General features: G+C 38.2%; 1 protein-coding gene across 1 annotated transcript in view; it reads right to left on the reverse strand.

Moving 5' to 3' along the window:
* Window positions 1-22,227, reverse strand: part of PKP2 (plakophilin 2) — a 96,171-nt gene extending 73,944 nt beyond the window's left edge. The window contains exon 1 of the mRNA XM_018080894.2: window positions 22,185-22,227. Coding sequence (XP_017936383.2) covers window positions 22,185-22,227 — 43 coding nt within the window. The remainder of the gene's footprint in view (window positions 1-22,184) is intronic.
* Window positions 22,228-23,337: the final 1,110 nt, after the last annotated feature.

Here is a 23,337-nt window from a genome sequence, read left to right on the forward strand (position 1 = left end):
AAAATACACGTGGTAAACCAGTGAGAGCTTAAATAACTGCCAAAGCAAAATCCAGATTCAGGCATTTATTTTCCAAGGCTCTTTATTAGGGTTTGTTTTTGTGTTTGCCATCCAGAAAATAAATCTTTGGAATAATCAATCAATTGTTTTCCTACCGTACTCAGCCCAAATAGGAGAGGATGTGTTTACTCTTAATTTCTCTTTGATCCAACCTGCTTTTTTCTTTAAAAGCCCACCTCAAACAGTCAAGTTACACAAATGACTGGTTAGACCCTTTATGGCTGTGTCTCTCATCTGTCACTGCTGCTCATATCATATGACAGGGTCTGGCCTCTGTATGGATAGTTTCATTATCAGTGAGGAATTTAAAATCAGGTTGTCAGAAGGTAGTAGTATCATTGCATCATGTATTTATTACCTAAATTATGTTTTTCAGTAAAAGTGGGGTTTTTTGACAGTATTATCAGTCGTCTTCATGGTAAAGACATCTTGATTTTGGTCTCCTTGTTATATTTGTGCAGGCACCACTGAGAGTAAAAATAGGTTTTTGAGGGGTTTGGGAACTCCATGGAGGAGCTGTTCTTTTTGTAGTCACTCAAGGTCACATCTGAAAACTGTTCAATCTAGAAGGTCCAATGCTCTGTGTCTCAATATTAAGATGGCTCACACCCTTCTACAGCACCTTAAAGATTTTTCCAGCCTTAAAGAATCTTGTTTGGGCACAAAAGACCTAAACGACACTCAGTCCCATGCCTTGAATCAATATTTGTTTTGGAAAGTTTATCTGGAGGTTAGATTTTGTTTTGAGGTAGTTTTTAAAAGCTGGTCAGGGGTTGCAGTGTGAGGAATAGTCCGGATGGAGTTGGATTAATAGGCTGAGCACATAAGAGACATTCAAAGTCACAGTGTACTAAAAATCAATCATCATCTGAACTTTGGTTGTACATAGAGTAATATGTCCACACAGGTAATCTGGCCTTCAAGTCTTGTAGATTTAATCTTCAATTCTAATTTTTATTTAAAATGTCAACTGAATTTTACTGGTATGCTGGAAACCTTTAATCTTACTCTTTCATCACTGAGAACACATTGCTGGTGATTTAGGGCTTCTAAGAATTGCTTTATGTTGCTGAAGATTGTCAGTCATATTCAATCAGCCTAAATTCCACCTTAGCCTTTAAATCTGGTGTTCCTGGCAGGCTGGATCTTGAAAGCTCCTAATTCAACGCCTTTCACCCAGTGCATGACTTTGTCTGCAGAAGTAGGTGAAATTTAGGCCCTCAAAATATTCCCCTTTCTTCTTTAAAACCAGAAAGAGAGAGAAGCACTGTCTCTAAAAATATGTTTCTTGTAATCTTGTGCATCCACCATGTAGTAGTACAAAGGATTCATTTGTGGATCTTCAAAAGAAGTTTCTCCAAGAGGACTGAGAGGGCTAAGACAGATGAAAGCAGAAGAAAAAGAAAAAAAAAAGAAGAGGCTTTTTATTCCATACCTGCAGAGATTACCAAGAAAAGGTGATAGTCATTAGTTTCTCAGAGTATTGGGCAAAATGAGTTTCTACTAAGACAGCTCTCCTAAAGACAAGTTTCTGGGAAATTGTGGTCCATCAGAGCTGATCAGTAATGCAGGGTTGGTTTGAGAGATGCTGCTCAAGGGAGTTTGTATGCATGAAGGGGACAGAGACAGCATGATCTATACTGGGCGGCTTTTACTGTGATGTGCCTCTGAGAGGCATTGTCCATTCCTGGAAATAAAAGCGGAATTTCACAGTGTTACCAAGACACTTGAAAATGAAAAAAACAACTTATTTATGTTAGAAAGCATGATATAGACAGCATTTCAGTTTCCTAGATCTTTTGCATAGCACTATATAAACTCAGTTGCAACAGATTTCTTAGCAGTATTGAAAATCACATGGGAAGGCCCTTACTCCTAATTTTCTAAGACGTTTCAGATGACTTGGTGTTAGTGATGGAGGGAAGTTTTTTGTCCGATGAAGGTTTTTAAAGAAGACCTTGTTTTGCATAGACAAGTATGGAAAAAACACAAGAAGGCAGGCTGCTAGATGTCAGATGAGGAGAAGCAGAAGGTGTCTGAGTCATCTACCAGAGTTTGTCCTTGCATAACCTACAATGCTTCTAGTTTTCTAAGAAAAGGACTGTGAAGATGTCGTTGCTCAGGAAGAGGGAGGTATTTTAAATCCCAAACAAAATACTTTGTAACTTCTATGCAAAAGTCTGAAAAATGCAAAAAATAGTGTTTTCATTAAAAATGCCATATGATACAGTTTTGAAATTAAATATACACTGGAAAAACTTATCTGAAAGGAAAAATATCACCAGCTTCATTACAGGAGCTTTTCCATTGCTCTTTTCTCTCCTTAATTTTAAGAAATAGAAACCCTACAAATATATAAGCTGGCACATCAAATTGCAGTGTGGGGTAGGGGCTACTGTATAGGAGACTTATCTTTGGAAATGACACAGAGAGCTTCATAACCTTGCTTAAAGAACATGCCATCTTTGTCTAAACCATGGCACAGACAGTGGATCACAGATTTGGGCCTTCTCTGAGGGTGTGCTTGACCATCCTTCCAACTTCCTCCCATGGCTTGGTTCAATTGCTCAGGGAAAGCAGGTAGCATTGGAGCTACATAACTTCTTTGGGCTTCCTTCTCTCTTCTGTAGGAAGAATGGCAGCAAATTGTTTTCCTCTTACTTCATGGGAAAAAGTCTGGGTGAACTTGTGATAGAAGTGGCACTTTTGACTAATCTCTTGTGGATTATGGAGGATGATAGAATAGACAGGGTTTTGTTTCAAGAACACACCAGACCACAATAAAAATAGACATTATCAGGTACTTGAATAGAAATAAGGATTTTACGGTGGATGTTTCTTGCTTCTGCCTTTTTTTTTTTTTTTTCAGTGGCCAGCTTACAGAACTTCATTTTCTGTTAGCTACAATCCATGTAAGTGCCTAATTGAAAACATGGCACTGTAGCAAATCTGAGGAATTGAAAAGACTGCACATTTCATCCACCAAAAAGGAGGAGACAAAAATGTAAGAAATGTGGGGGAACATAAGACAAATTTTAAATAAAAGTAGATTCTGATTTCCAAATCTGTGAAAGGGGAAGAATTTGATTCAACAGGTACTTTGGTGTGTGGAGCTTTATTATACCAGCATGGTTTAAGCCAAAATGGATTGATGCAGAACTGAAGGCTTCCAGAGTTAAATACCACTTTTATAGGGATTTTAATCTGCCCAGTAAGCAGTAGTAATGACTGGTTTAGAGCCTGGGAGCCATGTCCATTGCCAAAACACTGTGAATTGGACTTGCATGTAAAAGATATTTTTCATAGTCACTCTTTCCACTGAAAGTGAACTCCTTCCACTTTGACACTGGTCAGACAAATAACTCAGAACTTAACAGTACAAAGGGATCTATTTGATGAGGAGACAGCAAAAGGAACTACCAGGTCTGTATGTGCTTAAATAAATAACTTTTAGTGTACATTTAATGCTGAGATGCATACCAAAGGATTTTTAATATCTGCTTCTCACCAAGTATGAGTAATTTCAACCACAGTATATCAGGGGCCCGCTCTCTTCCCTGTGAATTACGGAGTGCAATGTGACATGCTACTCCCTCCTGCTGTCTGCCTGCAATTACATTTAATTATTTGGGATCACTGAAGTAATACATTTCATGTGAATCACAATTGTTCATTTGTTATAATGCAGCAGGATAAACCAGCCCAAATGGAGACCTTTTTTTTTCTGCACCGGCAAGGAAAGCATAGACATAAAATCCGCTGAGGTTGCAGGATGCTGTCCATTGACTCCATCACCTGCTGAAATGAAAAAAACACTGTGGAAGTTATGCACCCAATTTGGGCCTTTTGCAAATCTCACGAGACATCTGCCTGCATCTTTAAATGTCAGATACTGTTATAAATGTTGTTAATGAACTGCCCAAGATAACGTGGGAAAAACATAGGGTGCCAAATCCCGGTTCCCTTATATCACAAGCTACTGCTTTAACAACACTTTCTCCTTTAATATATGCAGATTTGCAGTACATGTGTACTGATACAACAAGGAATTTAAGATATTTAAAAAAAAAATCTTGATTTAAGCAATCCTTTCTGTAGTTGGACACAAGGTATGTTAGAGATTTTTGGTGATTAAAGCGTCATAATATCGTGTAATTTTTTGGGCACAGAAGGTTTGCATTGCCTTGGTAACAGGTAGCTCTCAATTGCTTTCAGCCAATTAAATGACTTCTTAATTTTCGGTTGGTTTCTGTTGTTGGGTTGCTGCTGATAGTACGATTTGAAATCTGATTTGTGACTGCACAGCTGAATGTGAAAGTAGTTGATATCACTCAAAACAAAAGAATGAAAGAACACTCTATGGATGTGTTCTGATTAAAGAATTTGAGATGATTTTGCCTTTGGTTGTAATCAGAACAATATGAAATCTGTTGCTGGGTGGTAAGAAGGAAAGAGCTGCTGCTGAATATTCTGTAGAAATGCTCTATGTGCTATGCCTGGAATGCAAATTTGCTTTGGAACATATGAGGAGGGAACCTACTCATGTTTTCTTCTTGAATTTTAACAGTTAAACAAAATGCTATACCTTCTAGATCTGCATAACACTGTGAGAAAGAAGAAACAGCCAGGAGCTAACATGCAAACAAAAGTGAACATGAGGCAAGCTAGTCTGTCCCCAGTAGGATTTGCACTGCCCAAATGATCCTGAGCATCCAGGAAACAAATGTACCCAGAAGCCTTGGGTAACACACGAGGGAACAAACCAGCTGTGTGCCCAGTGCTGGAGGGTAATGAACAGAGAGAGAGAGGCTGCTCTGCTGTGGACAGGAGATATGTGCTCCACGTACAGGTGTGGGGCTCTGGAAGCTGAGGTTATAAAGCAACTGCTGTAAATTAGTGTAGCTGATCTGGTTCAATTAGTTTCTCTGCTGTCATTCTCTTGTCAGTGGAGAGCTGTAAGCGAATCCCAGCCTGCCCTTTTCCACCCAAAAGGATCCACTGTGAGGAAATGCGTGCAGCCCCTCATGGTGAGATGTGGTGGGTAACCAAGCAGTGGGTGTGCAAACCCTGCACGGGAGTGCAAGACTCCACACTGTCTGTTCTGGGAGGGCAGTCACCCCACAAATATGGGATGGCCCAAGATGCATACAAGTTGCATTCTGGCGAAAACACCACTAACACCATTCAGCTAACAAAATTCTGCAAAAATAAGGGAAAAAAACCCCCCAAGAATGAAACCACGGCATTCTGTAAAGCAGTGATGGAAAATCACAAACTTAATTTATATTTACAACAAACATAAATGTCTAATACATTAGACTCCTGTCCTACACTTGGAACATGGATCTCTCTCCCTTGCCTGCAAAAGCACCTGAATGATTAATTAGTGATAAAAAATAAAACAGAACAGAGTCCTAGCTCTAAACAAGCAATTTCTGCTTGACTTAGACTATGGACTTCACATTATAATTGTTGTACAATGTGGTTTGCACACCTTTAGAAGTTACACATATTCAAAATATTTTCTTGGAATTCAAAGATTTTTCATATTTGTTTTAAAACTAATTCCAGTTCCTCTCTGGTAAAGTAATTAGGGGAAACTTAAATTTTATTAGATCTATCTCTGATTAAATTATCACAGCTCCTTGCTAAGTTAATTACTTATGTACTGTACCTTGTAAATGAATTAAATTAGTAAGCAGTGTATGAGAGAATTTATGATCCTTTTTTTTCCTGAAGTGTGGTTTTGGATATATTGTAACTATTTTAATGTGTAAAGAAAAATTAAATATGCATTGTTTTCTTTTAAAAAAGAAAGCTTTGTGAGCTCAATTACTTGAAATGTTCATAAAATATGAAGGATTTATTGTAGTAAGGCTTCTACCTCTATGCACATGAGATCATATCTCTGAGTACAGAGACTTACCTTATATCTCCTCTGTGCCTCAAACATTGGCCTTAGAGAGCTCTGCTGCTCTTTATGATATAAAATTAATTGCCTTACATCCAAGGGTCAGACTTTGAGAGATACCTAGGTATTAGTGTTGCATTAACATACAGTGGATTTCACAGTAGTGCCTAATTATTTTACTTTACTAAGTTTTCTGTGTATTCTTTAAAAATACTAATGGATACTTGTCCGCAGCTTCAAAAATATAGATATTAATAAGTATATTATAAAGTGTAAATGCTTTTCCTTCTGTGTATATTCACAATTTCACTTTAGCTTTTCAGTTTTGTATGCTAGGGACTTTTACAAAGCAATAAATAAAAGAAGGAATATTTTGGATACAAGGTGTCCTAGAACAGGAAGAAATAATTTGTCACTTAAGTTATCTTAAAATTATCCATAAAATGACATTCACATTTTTATGTTTTTAATTTATACACTTTAGCTCAGAAATATGTACATGCTGCTGTCCCAGCTTGGCAAAACACTTAAACACATATTTAACCTTCAGGGATGCTCTTTAATATCTAAGTGCATGTAATAAAAATTGATTTAGTGGGTAATGCCATCAGAAGTAAACTTACAGCATAATCAGGAATTAAAGCCAGACCAACTTTCAGTGATTAGATAGCAGCTTTACTCTCCTCTTTCCTATATCTTTCCTCTCTCCTATATTTTTCCCAAAGACTGTCCCCTGTAAAGGTGCTCAGGATGAAACCACCTTATCAGCATCTCTATATTAGGCCACTGCAATGATTCCACAGAGCTTTGAGCACATCTGCATCAAACTCAGGGTACCACATCCTTGACCATGTCATTTATCCCTTATGACATACCTGGCAAAGTGCTCCTAGATTGTGCCTTCCCTACAACTTGTCTGTGGTCCTTGGACAAATAACCCAGGTAGGACACTGCCTGAAATATACTGTGTATTTAGACTGATAAGAAAGGCTCAAGGAGAAGCAGAAACAAACATAGAGGATTGGCATTCCCTAGAGGTTATTTAGGTATCCCTAAATCTGGCAAGCCACAGACCCTATCTACTTCTTTGTAGTGTACAAAAGAGTCTCATTACTCCTCATGGAAACTGCCAGACCAGGGCTTACTGGTAATGCCTGTCATCATCTCCCTGCTGAACCTCTTTCTTAAGGGATCAGTACCTAGGTCAGGCCTGGAATAAAGTACTGCTTAAAGGCACAAAATACCAGGTGGCTAGAAATTAGTTCTTCTCTGGGCTTTCGTGTCCTTGTTTCGAGATGGGTAAAGGATTTGACCTCACCAGGACTTTCCCTAAGGCACTGAAAGAGGGGGCAAGGCAAATGCCACACAGATTACCCACAGCATTTGCCCAGCTGCAAGCGAATGAAGTGCCATGTGGGAGAGAAAGGGCAAAGCTGATGAATCCTAAGGGAGGTTGATCTCATGAGATCATGTCAGTGCCACTCTTTTGGCACCAACAGGGTGGGAGCTGGCCCTGACTCTGACTGTGGCTTTGCATATGGCTTTTCCTAATCAGTGTCCTGGATGGAAGTCCTCTGTGAGGAGACCACCTCCAAGCTGATTGTGCTATGGCGTTGCACAAGGGAACAGAGAGCGTGTGGGAAATCTGGTACTGGGGGATGTCTGGAGAGTTTTTGGAAGACTGAAGCAGCTGAAAACAGGGGTCCAGGTCTTCTGGAGCATCTGAGGTTGTCTAGGGTTATCCTAAGGATCCTCTCTTAATTGTCTTCTCCATTGGTTTCCTATCTCAGATGCTCTTCTAGCACATGGGGCTTGCTCCTAAGGCAGGACAGAAAGGACAGGTGATTTGAGGGCAATGCTGCACATGCTATAAGAGTCTAGACCCCTTATAGCCACCCTGTAGTTTGTTTCAGCTAATCCATCCATGTGTGTTTATGGTAACAAGTCTGCAAAGACTGACTGCATGGACAAGACCTACTGGAAAGGACAAAACCCCTAGGATGTGACTTGCCAGGACTGATGCCCTGTCACCAGCAATAACAGGTGAAACCTGGAGAGTGCAGCATCTCAGAAGTGGTCCTTTGCTTTCAGAGATGACTAGAAAAAAATTCCAGTCTCTCAGTCCTTGCACACAAATCCATTTAGCATTAATTTACACTGTTTACCTGCTGTAGTCAGAGGTTGGGGTCTAGATAGATTAATTCTGTATAGAAAACAAACATTTGGTGGAGTCGAGTATGGTGTGCAGATCTGCGCTTTTGCAAGGAGCAGACATGGAATCTTGCTTCCTGCTCTGTTCAGACAAAATCAAAACTGCCTATGTGCTTACACTTTCAAGGCCTTGCCAAAAGCTTGGTTCAAAAACGAGCAGGAGACTAAGGAGAAGGAAAGGTGTGATCTGTCACCCACAGACATCCTAGACTAATGCTTATTTGTCCTGCTTTGAACTGCTTCTGAAGTTCCAGTAGAGAAAATTATTTTTTCTTTTGTTTTTTTTTTCTTAACAATCAAAGGTAAGACTGGCTGTTACACTCACCACTTCCAGTGCTGTTTATCTCAAGCTGTAAAGCTACCTCGTATTCTAGAAGGACATTTCTTCATCATTGTTCTTTCTTTTCCTCTTATCTCTGTTAATCAACTGCTCCTTATGTAACATAGACTGTAATGAAAACACACGACACAAGCTGCTGCAAGCCACAGATCGTGAACCCTTTGGACCACTCATCTTGTACTTACCAGTCAAGAAGCATTTTGCTTAAATAATGTGCATTGTGTTCATTCTCCGTTCAATTAGAGTAACCAGGTAAGGTAATTGGGTACCCAGCAAATGTGGCACCTTCAGACAAGTAATCATAGCTCCAGCACCTGCTCCCATGGCAACTGATGTGTTTACACTCACAAAAGTACACATTTTCTTCCTTCTACGCGGTGGAGGAAAAAAGGTTTTAGAGCTACAAGGAAAGAATTTACAAGGATAAATGTTTAAGCAAGTGGTTGTGAGAAACAGTGTTTGTTTTTTACAGTGAAAATATAGGGAGTGAAAATAACAACAATGAGCTGTTATCAGACAACAATTAAGCACTTTCACCTCCTGAACTCAGCATGCAGTAGGGAACTCTCAAAAGCAGATCTCATTCCCTTTAAACTAAATTGCTCAAGAGGAGGCAGGACGGATTCCAGCAGTTAGTGCTCCAGCACTGTATCTGCAGATGTGACACTAGTGTCACTTCAGAGGCATCATGTTTATAGAATACTTTAAAATGACTACTTTTTTAGAAGTACAAAATATTCCTTCAGAAATTCCAGGGAAAAAAATGTCATTGCCAGCTTTACCTGGGAGGTTGTACATCTGCTACATTTACTTTTGTGTTGCCAAGTGACAGAGGGAGAGTTGGGTGGATGTTTAGGGTCTGAACTATGTGCACACAGGGAAATTAAAAGACTTTTTACCTTTTCTTGCCTTCTCAATAAAGCATCCTCTGCTTCTCCTGCAGTAAATCCAAGGCAGCCCATACATAAGCACTGCTTTAACTTTCCTGTCCACATGTGCTCAAAATTTAAACAGAAGAGAGACCTGGCTATGCTGGGAATTTAAAGCAAAGGTGTGTCTGATCATGTGGGTGGATTAGGAAAAACACCTACTAAACAAGCAGAGATGAAATTGCAGGAAAACTAGTCAAGTGTACCAGAGTTCACCTTGCTAAAATTGTCAGGTGGAAAATGTGGGCATAAGAGAACCTTAAGCTCTAGAAATATATCTGTTGTATTCTCTCAAAAGATGATGCTTTGAATGCAAAACATAAATAAACATTAAGAAATACCAATCTCGTATTTATGAGGCTTCTCTTTTCATTCTGTGAGCTGCTCATCCTAATGAACACTTATTCCTCTGGACTGTGGCTCTTGGCTGACTCAAAACAGATTCTACTCACAAGAGTAACATACCTCGAACAAATAATTTGTAAACACTTCCCCATTCACAAATGTCTGGACTGATGAAATAAGCAGTTAAGATACTTCCGACATTCTGTAATGAGCTGTGAATTCTGAAAGGAGAAATTGTAACAGTGTTGCTAAGGTTGAATACATCTGCTCCCCATTACCATGAATTGTTCAAACTTGGATAATCACGTATTTGATGGTTGGACTGAATTTGGCAGTTCTGAACCAGGACAAGTGACTCATGATCTATTTATGGCTGCAGGTGACCTCAAAGTTATAAAAGTTGCAGACCTGTTAGGATTTCAAAGGTTTGCATCCTCACCTGATAAAGGAGGAAGAAATTATATGTCCTCTCCATTTAGCTACTTGGTAGAAGGATTATGAGGAAAGATGTCAAAATGCCTCGGTTTAAGACTGTGATTTATGATTTAAGCCCTGGTATTGCAATGAGATCCCCCCCACGCATATGCAAATTCACTTATGCCAGTGGATCTGCGCTGGGGCATTTGTCTCTCTCTGCAGAGATTTCACTGCCAGACTGTGTTTTAAATGTCCTAATTTGTTTCAGATAAAAAGTTCTGTTATGGCCAAACAGACGGAATACTTCAAAGCACATCAGGATTTTGCTCTACAGAAATTACCCCTGGCTCTGCCACTGGCGGTCTAGTGACCAAGTGCATGTTTTTTTTTTTGCTTCTCTACCTCTTTCTCAGTTTCTCCATGTATGAAGTGCTACTAGTCTAGTTAGCATTGCTTAAGAATGCTACATGCACTGCAAAAGTTTTTACCTTTTTTTGTCCAAATCATTTGTAATTTTGAGATTATAATGATATTACCTGAGCTGACTTTTAGATTCAATTTCTGCTATCTAAGGTGCTTGGCTGCAACCCTTTAGAAGAGTTGTGGCAAACTTGCCCCAGAGATTGCTCATAAATGTCAGTTACATAGAAATAACATTAAATGAAAATGTTAGATGTGCTACCCTATGTAAAGGTAATAGAAGATATTATGATATCTATCAAAAGGCTTCCTTTATGTTTTAATCACTTTCTAAAAAGATTCTTCTGACGCAGTTTTTTCAGAAAATTATTCACTTTGAGCACATGCAGTTATTTCTGCTCACTTGAAATACACTATTTCAGTGCAGCCTCAGTGGGAATAGCACAAAGAGGTACTAAGGAGTTTTATGATATTTAGGGGGACAGAATCCATTACATTATTTGGGTAAAGATTTATGATGGACCAGTAAAAATCTCTTATTATTCCTTAATACCTGAAGGACACAAGAGTAATATGGAAAAAGGCCCTAGAAACTACATAGTAACAGAATAATTTTCTCCTTTAAAATGTAAATATTTTGCAAATGGTGTGACTTTACCTGCTTCATTTTGTAACAGAAAAATTAAAAAGTCTTCTTCCAAAGTTTTCTAGATAAAACTTTGTATGTAACTTTCATATAATTTCTATTTTTAAAAAAAGTATTTTAAAGAAAATTAAAAAAATGCCAGTGGGAAAATGTTGCTGGGCAATGTATTTCCCTGTTTTAAATTTCAGGTTTCAATCAATAGAATGTCACATTTTAAAGTCTTTCACTTCTGCCCAAATGATATATGGCTTATTCTTCAATTTGTTGGCCACATAAGGTAATGTAATACAGGCTATAGAAATAAAGGATAACAATAACAATAGTAATACATTTTCATATCCATTTGGAAACGATTTTTGTATAAGCTACCAAAATCTGAAGTATGATTTTTTGGAGCAATCTGTCCCATAAGTAGTAGGAGAATATGATCCTTGTGTACCCATATTTGAGGAGTACAGTCCCTGCCAGAATAGGGGTGCAAACTACTGCTGGAGCTGAACAACATATGCTGAAGTTTTCACAAGATCAAATGAAACATGAAGCAGATCACTGAAAAAAAGTTTCTGATGTGGCTCTTTGATCAGAACATACCTAATTTATTGAACTTCACACTGGATTTTTGAGACATTTCAGGATCTCCTTTTTCATTATCTGTATCATTTGTGAATCTGTATCAACACAGTGACCCACTGTTGGGAGAGGAACCCCAGAAAAAAACCAAAAGCATAAATGCACTAATACTTTTGAAGTGTATGAACCAGCCTTCTCTCTTCCAGACCCAGTTCAGTTAGTCTAGGCATTTTGAATCAAACATTTGTGTCATTCCAGAGTCAGATTAGCAATACAGACAGCTCAACAACTGATGCATAACTAATGATGTCGTAATTGAATCATACATCAATATCTTGTGGTATCAGTGCTCATTATAATCCCAGTCAACATAATTCTAACCATTTAAATGAAAGCAGTACAGATGCTATGAAAGCAATACAGTTTCACCATAGTGACTCTGCTTAATGTTTTCACAAACAACTTTTCACTGCAAACAAATCAAAGGAGGCACAGAAGCTCTGCCTCTGGTCAGCGCTTGGATAAGGGTGCAGAAATCCTCTCCTGGCCCCAATGTCCTCAGAAAGGTGAAAGGCTGGGTTTATTTAAGGTAAAGTTAAAGACAAAATCAACAAAATCCACAAATATTCTTTTCCCATCCTCCACAAGCTGCAGCCTGAGCATTTAATTCTGCTTCTGTGAGATTCAATGGTCTTATCAAGAGTTTAGCAATATTACTGTAGGCAGGCTAATGGGATGCAGGTTTAATTAAGGACTGTATTTAATTTGTTTTGTTTATTACGACTTCAAAAAAAATCTCAACCAAGAAACATAGAGCAGCCAGTCATCAAACATGTTCCTATTAAAAGTGGCATTTGGCTTATGTCTGGAAAAGGCAAAGGACTTTGCAATCCAGAGCTGTGGCTTTCTGAGTCGCTGCTGGAAATGACCTTTCCAAAGCCTTGTATCTCTGTTGCATCCTGAAGTTTTCTTCCTTTTCTTACCTTTGAAACATGGTTCTGCCTTGGGATAAATCAGTGTACTTCTCCTCTATGGTCATAAACCTGTGGACCTATTTCATAGCTCACCTTTTGACCTTTTCCTCTGAGGCTGGTCTGGAGCTGTAAACTGTAAGACCTCCATAAGGCTCAGGAGACCAAAAGTCAGTGGAAACATTGTTTAGAGAAATGTGAGAGATGGCCACAGCATAGCAGCTGCCTTTGGTTGGTTCATCTCTGGTGAAGGGCCTGAGCAGACCCTGGGATGCAGCTGGGTTGCTCTACCAGAGCTCTCATGTACACTGTCCACGGACCTCCAGCAGCAGCAACCCCTCATGGCACTGCTAGTGAAGTCTTTTTGTCACTTGTCCAATATGGGGAATTTGCTGCTGGGAATCTACTCTTTGTCATGACCCTGAACTTGAGGTAAGGTAATAGTGTCACAGCCCATGGCTTTCCCAGTAAGTGCCCCAAACTGGTTGATGGAGGAGAGGAAGGGGTGAAGCCGGCACAGCCACTGAGGGGTGATTGTGTCTGGTAGTAGCTGAGCAACAGGGCACGCAAGTTCACTGTGAGCATCCAGCTTTGAGGAGCCCCATCCCTCAGCAAATTTGGACCCCAGCCGTGGTGTCAGGCTGCTGGCTCCTGAGGGCTAGAACACAAAGCTGCATATTTTTGTGCCTGGGGAGGTCCTTTTGCTGTGCACAGGGTTCAGGCAGCTTCTTGCTCATGTGGTTGATGGTTATGATTGGCATCAACATTGGCTGCTGGTTATGATTATGCATGGGGTGTAGCAAGAGTGCCCTTTCTGATGGGGCAGTTAGTCACTGACAAGGTCACAAGCAGGCTGGGCATACTCTGCTGATGAGTTCCCAAAGGGGCTCATCATATATTGGACTACAGAAGGTTGGAATAAGGAGCTGAGGTGCACCTTCCATTATATTGCTGTATGGAGTATCTTCCAGTGAAGCTGCATCACTGGAACTCATCCCAACAGGGACATGATCCCCTCTGGAGCCAGCACAGGGATGCTGGACAATAATGGTTCCAGAAGGTAACCAATCTGGGGGTGCTGTAGGTAAAACCAGTAGTATTACATTACTTTCAGCTGGTTTAGGGAAATATAGTGAATAGATATAGACCCTTACTTGGTATCTGCAGCAGATTCAGTGCACCTTTCTGTGAGGGGAATTTGAATTGATGTCTTCATAAACAATTAATAAATGTTTTCTGTAGAGAAGACCTGTTGACAATCCCATATAGAGTATTTATAATAACACTCAGTTAATATTTGGAATCTGCTTTCTGAGGGAAAGTCTACAGAGTAGAGTCAATGTCACTGTCATTTGATGCACAGGGACTAGCAAGTGCAATTGAGGTTCATTGAGCACTCAGACACTGTGGTCTCTGCTTCATACCATATGGTAGAAAGATTAAAAATAGACTAAAATAGTGTCCAGAACACAGAAAGGGAACAACTCAATTCTATAGAAGAGCTAAAAATCTCCAGAAATGTGGCGAGTAATCTGTTGGCCATAGGTGCTAGGAACAAATTTGATTTCTAACAACAGTCTAGTGAACGACTTTCAGTCAATCACTGAAGGATCAGTGTAGGACAGAATTTTTAATGCAGGTGTTCGAGGAATTCTGAACTATCTACTAAAAAAGAGTGCACATAAGGTATAGAAAAGAGAATGGGATTGAATAAGAATTTATATAAGAAAGTCTGGTGGAGTTAGCTGAACTAATATTAAAACCAGAATCACTCAGGCTTTCAGAAAACACTATACTAAACAGAGGAAACTGAGAGTCCGGCAAAACCAACAAGAAGAACAACAGAGAGTAAAGTACAAATGTAACAAGAAAACCTGCAGAAACCCCCTGCATGTGGAAAAGCAGAAAGAATTTAATCACTTTTCAAGAATATACAAATACCATCATGCATTGTTCAGTGTTAGGATGATCATCTTTCTTGAAATTACAACCCCCATGTTTTTACAGGACCTTTCTGGGAAGCACTATTTTCTTTAATGTTTCTTATGTATTTATCTTAAATGCATCCTTTTAGTATCCTCAATGTACAATTCCATTATAAAACATCAATTTACACTCTGGATTACTTTAAAAAAATCTGTTCACAAGATCTTTATTGTGTAATTTGATAAATTTTAATTTTAAATTCTGTCTAAGCAGAATCAGTATTTACAAAGTTTCTGCAACCTACTCAAGCCTATTACATGACAAATATTCTTTCAAATACTGTTGTTGAGATGGGATCAGACATAACCAATGTCACATTTTTCAAGAAACTGAGAAAATCAGGTAGCATGAGAATATTTCCTAATACACAGTTCATCTGACACTATATATTCTTACTCATATAAACGTTCCACATCTAGCTTGTTATCTAATTTCAGCCTTTTAATGATACTTACATTCTTGAGTAATCAACATATCTTTTGAGGCACTGAAAGCTGAGTTTAGTGAAATTTCAGGTAAAAAGGGATTCATGTGTCATATAAGAGATAATGTGTTCTAGACTACTAAGTTATTTTTTCTCCTTACATGGTTATGTGTTTTCTGTAAAAATGTATTTATTTTAATTTTTTTTCTACCTAAATATGTCTTCACATATTCAGTTACTCAGAATATTTTTGACTTTGTCACTGTCTTTAAAGAACCTAAAAATTACAGCTGGGAAATCCTCACTTTAAAAACAGAAGTAACCAGAAAACTTTAACAAAAGGACTTTAACAAAAAGCTAGAGAGATTTAAATAACTTGAGAACTTTAAAAGATTTACAATATCTGGGAAAATAGACGACCCACTTGTAAGTATATGCCTCCATGTTGCATATATTTACAGTGACAGCAAACAGTATTTCTGGTCATTCTGAACTTCTGACAAGTGAGGAAAATTGACTGTGAATTTCTAAACACAGTCTTCAACATACAGTGGAAATTCAGGTATGATTCACTTTACCTTATGTAAACAATGATAGATTGAAAAACTAGCCCTTTTTTTCTTTTCAGAGAGCCCTAATGCAGATTAACTCCCATGTTACAGGTAATCAAGTAGATAATGGATTTTTCTACTTTCAACTGCATAGTTTTAAAAAAAAACAATCTTGGGAACATTTTGAAACTTTTATTCTTTGAAGCATCAGAAGGCACAAGACAGACTGTCTCTATCCAAACTTTCTTTCTTTTTTCTTTTTTTTTTTTTTTTATTGTAACAGGAGCTAGTGTATTACTGGAAAAAAACATGAAGTTTTGTCTTACTGGAATGTATCATCCCAACTGAGGATAAATTTCAGAGAATGGAGGAATTTCATTTCCTGTCAAAGTGTCCCATATGAAGGATTATAGACTTTTTTTTCCCCCTTCTGTAGAAGCCAATGTATTTTCCACATTTGGACATTTTTCAACCAAAAAAAAAAAAAGCCTTAAGATTTTTGTTCCTAGAAGTAATGTTAACGTTGTTTAGTGAGGTGTTCTGTTTGCAGCCTAACTTTTGACAATCCACCAGGATTACAAAACTTTCTCTGCATACAGCATAGTCTTGTGATAAAACGGTTGGTAACTTTGATGTTCTGGCCAAAATCACTTCCTTGTTTGCTCCAGAAGGTAATGATGCTTTGTTTTTTAGGGAAAGTGTCTTGACTTCCTTGCATGGTCATCATCCATACAAGCATAAAATTGAATTGGCGCAGCAGGACCTGCCTGGGTAAATAACAAGAACTGCCCAAAATTCTTCCTGGAGGTCACTGAGTTATAAAGGTGAGACCTTTGAGGTCTCTCTAGTTATGAAGGTGGTTCAGAGTTCAGTCAATCACCAAGTTTTAAGTTTGTTGACTGCTGCAAACCAGTTCTTTGTCCCACCTATGTGTGTGGTTCTTTGGGGATTCTTAACCACTCAGGGAATGAACAAATTCAGATGTATGCACAGGTGCACCCCTAATACCCTGAGAGACCACAATCAAATGCCATACTGTGGCTCACTTCTAACTCGAGTCCCATAGCCCTTGCCACAGAGTCGCTACTGGACTCCTGCCTAGTGGGGGAAAAATTTCCAAAGCATGTGATTTTTTTGCAGTGTATGGTAAATCTTGCTGGCATTAGTAGGAGGTAGTAGAAAACACAGCTGCCTAAGGTGACTTTACTTAAGTCATAGCGATAATTTACGCTGTCAAGAAAAAGATTGCACCCTGCCTGAGGTCAGGCTGACTGAGCAAGAAAAGTTCTGCAACAGGTAAGTTGCTCTTTCAGTCAAGTGCTTGGTGTCAGCCTTTCAGAGACTGTTCCACACAAATGTAAATGACCACAAGAATGTCCTGCAGGCAGGGGTTTATTTGAACTTTCATCTCTTAATCTGTATAATGTGCTTTGAATCTCTCTGCAGGCTATAAGTAGACATGGGGATGTCACTTAATCTAGAATAAACCAAAACAGTGTGGCTTAAGGAAATGGTTGTTTTTGCAGGGGAGGCAAGGACTGATTGGCTTTTGACACTGATCACCTTCCTTGTGGCTAAAAATTATCCCTAAAAGGAATGGCACATGGATGTGGGAAATGTAGGAGCCTATGTTTTCTTTGCTCCTACTGCAACTATGGAAAGTATGAGGAAAATTATTGACCTGCCATCCTGAATTTACTTATTGTCAGATAGGTAGAAATGAGGAGGAACAGCCTTTTTTCCTCAAGCAATAGCAGAATATTTGTACTCTGTGAGCAAAACAAGAATTGGCTGGAGACCTTCATGAATGATGATATGAACTGAACACTGTAAACTTTGTGTTCCCTAATCAGCTTACTGTCCCTTGTTCTCCAGCTCTGCTTTGTAGACTTTGGATTTTCAGGGACAGGAATCAGCTGCAATGTACAAAGCTCTCAGTCCTGTGAGGCCTGAGCAACATTGCAAACACAGTCAACAAAAGCAGTAGTCCACTGCTTTCTTACAAAGTGTAATATTGCTGTTATGGAGATGGATTTTTGCCTCATATTTATAAGAAAACTCTATGATATATGCACAATCGCAGACAGATTGTCAGAAATACAAACAAATCTGTCATCGAATTTGCACCTTCCTGGTTTCTTGTTCAATGCCTTGAGAAATACCTTCTGCTGTAACAAGGTCAAAGCACTGTGTGAGGGACTGTGTCTTAGTGTGTGATGCCAGTGAAAAGGCTACAAGAGTTCTCATGATTGTCAGAGTGGAAATGCTGTCTGTTCAGGGCTCCTACAACACTTAAAAATGCTATTGTTGTTCTATTTTACATCAGAACAGATGTCCCCATAACAAGATGGGGCACAAAAGGAGCTGCTGGGCACTGGTGGAGTATGAAGGCTTTCTCAGGCTTGCTTTTCCAGCTCAGAAAGACACTCGTGACTTTAGGTTGCTTGTATTAAGCACAGCTACTTTCCAGTTGGTCCCTTGGCTTTTATTATCCATTACTTCAGCTCTAAAAGTTCTTGCCTGCCTTTTATTTTGACAGACTGCACTGCTTGGATACTAATACTGTATTTCTTTTGAATTTAATCTGCCAAAGTGGAACAAAGCTGTTTTCTTGAGTACAATTTCTTTCTCAAGCCAAGGACATTTAGCCTTTACAACAAGCTGTATAGGTTACAAACATTTTAGAGATTGTAACTTTGTTATGGAGAAGGGACATAAAACGGTCAGGTTTGAAACATTTACAGCTGAGGGGAGTGCAGAATGGGTAATCAGCTTTCTGCCATTATTGGATATAAGATCGAATTATAGAGATGTTAATGGGACCCTTCATGGTGCTAGGAAATTTCCTGCCACTTTCAAAGGCAGGACTTTGCTTTCCTTCATGGCAGACTTCTTCCATCTTTGTGTTCTTTCACATTTCCAAAGTGTAGATGACTTATGGATGGCCCAATAAGTTCTGAGTTAAATTACATCCAGTGCTGCACTGAGGCATATTACTCAATGTTTTGTATCTGTCACCTGTGAATTTGTAGCAGTTTTATCCATCTATTTGGGGGGATGAAACTTTCTGTTCTTGGCATGTTTGTTAGAGGTTTTCTGGAGAGTTTGATCAAAAAGATTTGTTGACTTTTAAGAATGAAATATAAAAGTAGGGGTTTTTTTCCAATTATTTTGAACAGCAGTGGTTCTTCAAGTATTAAGATAAGAAATGTGAAGTTTAACAGGGTCAAGCTAGAGCAGCTTCTTTCATTCTCACTATGCAAATCCATTCAAAGTTGTTGATAATCACCTGCTGATAGTCACCTGTGGATAATCCTTGTAAATGCAGAGATAACACAACTGTATTATATATATTCAAGTTTCTTAGTCTTTTAATTCTGGTATCTAAATAAAAGCAAAATGAATTTTCCTTTTACAGTTGCTGTTTTTCCTTATCACAATAATTTTTACTATAAGAAAGGAACATTGTGCATAAAGCAAGGAGAAAATGTACTATTCTCAACCGTGAATGTAACATTTCTAAATGTGATATTTAAATTAAGTCAAAATTTTGCAGAATTTTACACTTATAATTGGGGTTCAGGTTGAAATGTATTACTTGCTCAAGTGCTTCTGGAGACAACACAGATGAGCCAGACTACGCTGAACTAGATCTTGAAAACCATATAGATATCAGTTCTCTATGATAAGCACATTTTAAAGTATTTAAATAATCTATCATTATTATTATTCATAATGAAACACCCAGATTTCATTAAGCCTTCAAAGTACTCATTTAATGTAGTATTTTGTAGCATTCCATTGTTACAAAACTGTTCAGACCTTCTCAGCAAGATAGAAAACTCTGTTTTCCATTGTTTTGGTGTTGGGTTTTTTTTTTAGTTAATTAATGAGTCAAGTTGAATTCTGCATGGACAAAAAAGTGTCCTTGACCAATAAAACCCATTTAATATCTCTGTCCCTTCCATGTGTTCCATCTATCTGGCACTGATTTATCAGGATAGCTTGCAGAGAGCTGTTGCTAGGGGACAGAGCTTTTGTAGGTCCCCATTAAAGCAATATTCCTGAAGAAGAAAAGTAATTTACATATTTCAAGTGCTGCCTATAAAAAAAATTTAATCAAGCCTCAATAAGTTTTAAAAGGGAACAAGCATAATTTGTATAAGTAATAACCCTTATGTGAGACACAAATTAAAGAGCACGAGTCACATTCTCTGATCTAGGTGCTACTCCTTTGTGCCTTGGCAGATAACCTCAGTGATTTTTTTTATTTCATTAGGTTTCTCCTAATTTATACCTCTTAATCAAGATCAGAACACTTCGAATAAATTTGACCCAACCTTACACTTAATATAATAACTTTGATGTTAACCAAACTGCCAGTCTCCAGGGTAAAAGCCATAGGATGGAAGAAAAGTCTGTCAAAATCACATCTTCTAGTTCCCCCAGTTGTCAAATGCTTTCTGAATTGTTGCCCTGGAGGGGAGTCTGCCCTACTAAGAAGCACCCCTGTGATTAGACTGTGTTTTTATAGCTTTTTAAGTCCATTAGTTCTTTTTTTTCTCTCCTGTTTTTTTTTTTTTTATTTTAAACTGCTTCATGTATATAAATACATCTGAAACCTTCCTTTTGTATAGATTACTGATATATCAATTTAAACAAAAAATGTGGATAGCAGACTGAAAACTCCTCAAATTCTCTCCTTCCTTCCTTCCTTCCTTCTTTCCTTCCTTCCTTCCTTCCTTCCTGTCTTCATACATTTCATTAATGAGACTGTTTTCCCACAAATTGGTCAGAATTTATGGCTTTTGCCAGAATTAGAACTGCATTGAGAACAACCTGTTCTCCTTGGCTAGATGACCATTGAATTGATGTGAATATGCTCACCCTTGATGGGATGAATGCATATGACCACATAAATCATTCCCTGTTTTCTTAAGTGGCTTGAATGAGTATGGGACCAACATTTGTTATGATTCTTCCCTTCTTATTTTGGTACATGATCAGGGAAGATTAGATTAAGCCAGTTCTGGAAACTGTATTTTCAGCTAATGGTTGGACAAAGCAATGCTAGCGACTCGAGGCAGTTCAGTGTGGCATTCAAACCCCAGAAGAATAAAAAACTATTGGCAGAGGCTGCAATGAAGCCTGCATTGCATTTATAATGCATAACAAAATCTGTCTCAGTGACGGTTTAGCAGAAATAAAGCAAAATTTATCATGGATTATTTGTTGTGTGATACTGCAAGAATAAGCAAAGGTCCCAGATGGTTTCAGGATCCTGTTGTCAGGCTGCCTTGCTACGCAGACACAAGGCAGTTCCCTCCCCACAAAACCTTAACTATGAAGAAAACCAAAAGATAAAAGTGGGAAAGGGATTTCTAATGAAACCACAAAGCAGACCTTTAGCAGAGCTAAAAATTGGACGTAAACTTCCTATACCGTAGAGTCAATGTGTACAATTAATTATTGCTAATTTGCTAATTTACTTATGATATGCTGTCTGGCTGGACTATACAGAGTTGCCCTGCTGACATCTGCTCTGAAGCATAAAATATGGATGATATTCTGCTTATGGGGAAAGGAAAAAAGATACTGCTGAAAATGAAAGTGAATTTTCAATTTCGTCTTTACCTTCTCATGGGTTTTCTTTTTTCATCAGAGACTTTTTTCCCCTCAAAATAATTCTGAATTATTGGTTTAAAATACATGTGGGGTGGCTTTGTTTGTTTGCTTATTTTTGTTGTTGTCGGTTTTTTGGTTGGTTTTTGTTTGGTTGGTTGGTTGGTTTTTTAACCAGTGTCATCTTTATAACAGCTCTGTTCAATAAAGTAATTTACAGAAACTAAAATAAAAGCAAAAGTGAAGAAATTACTTGGGGGAAAAGGTATACAGATATCAGTTAAAGACTTAATGTTACTTTTCAGAATGAACTGAGGATGACCCTGCATTTCTCTGTTAGGACATGGGTGGGCATGATGCTGTACATTGTGTCATCTACCACCAGTAACTTTCAATGTATAATGCAAATTTTTTCATATCACTTTCAGAAATGGCTTCAGTGCTGATTTCTCTGATCATGTTGTTCCAGCGACAGCTAGAATGTCACTGCCATGAGAAAACCCTTCTGGAGATAAGGGAATGGGAGCTGGATGGGTGAGGGGATAAGAACAACAACTCAAAAACCACCGTTGAAGTCGTCAGAGGCCATACAGTGGGTGCACAGTAGATTAAAATATGTAACAAGTAAAACCTATGTATTGGGCCCCCAATTTCTATTTCCATCACTGTCCCCATGCTGCCAAGGTGCCCTGCAGCCTGCCTTGCTTCATGAAGCTCTCAGGACATGGAGAAACTCTGCAATAGCTGTTCAGAGTAAAGATGTTACTCACAGAGTTTTTACCAGTTTCTGCCTGGTCATCCGAAGTGACACACCCCATAGCCATGTTCATGGAGCTGCACAAATAAGCATTCCCAGACAGCTGGCTAAGGAAATGCCTACTATTTAAACTAATAAATGCAAGTTGGTTCCTAAATAAGGATGAATATGATGGAATTACACAAGCGCATATGGATAAAGTAAGGAAATTTAAACACTGACTTCCAAGTAACAAGGGACAGGGTAAGAAATAAAATTTTCAGTGAATACATTAGAAATAAGAAGGAAAATGAGAAAAGAGATTGAACAAAATGTTCTACAGAGAAAAAGAATCATTTTCATCACAGAAAACAAAAATTAATTGTTTGCTTTAATCTTCATGGAAAACGTAAATTGCACTGGATACTTTAACAAATTAAGTTTAACAAGTTGTTTGGAATTCAGGCTGGAGTAGAGAAGGGAACAGTTCAGGGAATATTTATGTAAGTTTGGTACATTAAAGTTCTCAGTGTTTGATGAAATTCATCCCAATAAATGAGACAAAGTAATCTCTAAATGATTAGTGATTATCTCCTGGAAGCTGTGACAGGAGAGATCCTAGAAGACTAAGAAAAACAAACCTTTCATAATTTTTTTTAAGAGGAGCAAAGGAATTCCAGATCAAGCAGTCTTCTTTCCTGGAAATAATATGAAACAAATTATTGAAGTAATTTCAAGCACCAACAAAATATAAAGGTTTTAACATAAGCCAACAAGGAACTGTCACGAACAGATCATATTGATTTTTATGATTACCTTCTTTGAGAAGGGTGCCAGCCTACTGTAGAAAGGAAAAAGCAATAGATATAGATGTAAATTAACTCTTAAAAAGTTTTTAGACATTTTTTTAACATTAGAATCTCAAAAACTGAGGAAATATGGTGTGCATGTATTTGTCTTTGGGTAGCTAGTAGTTGAAAACTTTATAAACAAATCCACATCTAACATGGAAGATGTGTTGAGTGAATTCCCTTAAGAACTCACTGTTGCTCAAATTCTGCTTCGTTTCTTCATGAGAAATGTGCATAATAGAATGGAGACTATCTTTTAATTTATGACTTGTAAAAAGCTGAAAAGAGTTTTAAGCATTTTGGGAAAAATGCTAAAAATACTAGTGGCAGTTTGGAGAGTTGCTCAG

The sequence above is a fragment of the Manacus vitellinus genome, unplaced genomic scaffold (genome assembly GCF_001715985.3).
Source record: "Manacus vitellinus isolate BGI_N305 unplaced genomic scaffold, ASM171598v3 scaffold_5_pilon, whole genome shotgun sequence".
Lineage (NCBI taxonomy): Eukaryota > Metazoa > Chordata > Aves > Passeriformes > Pipridae > Manacus > Manacus vitellinus.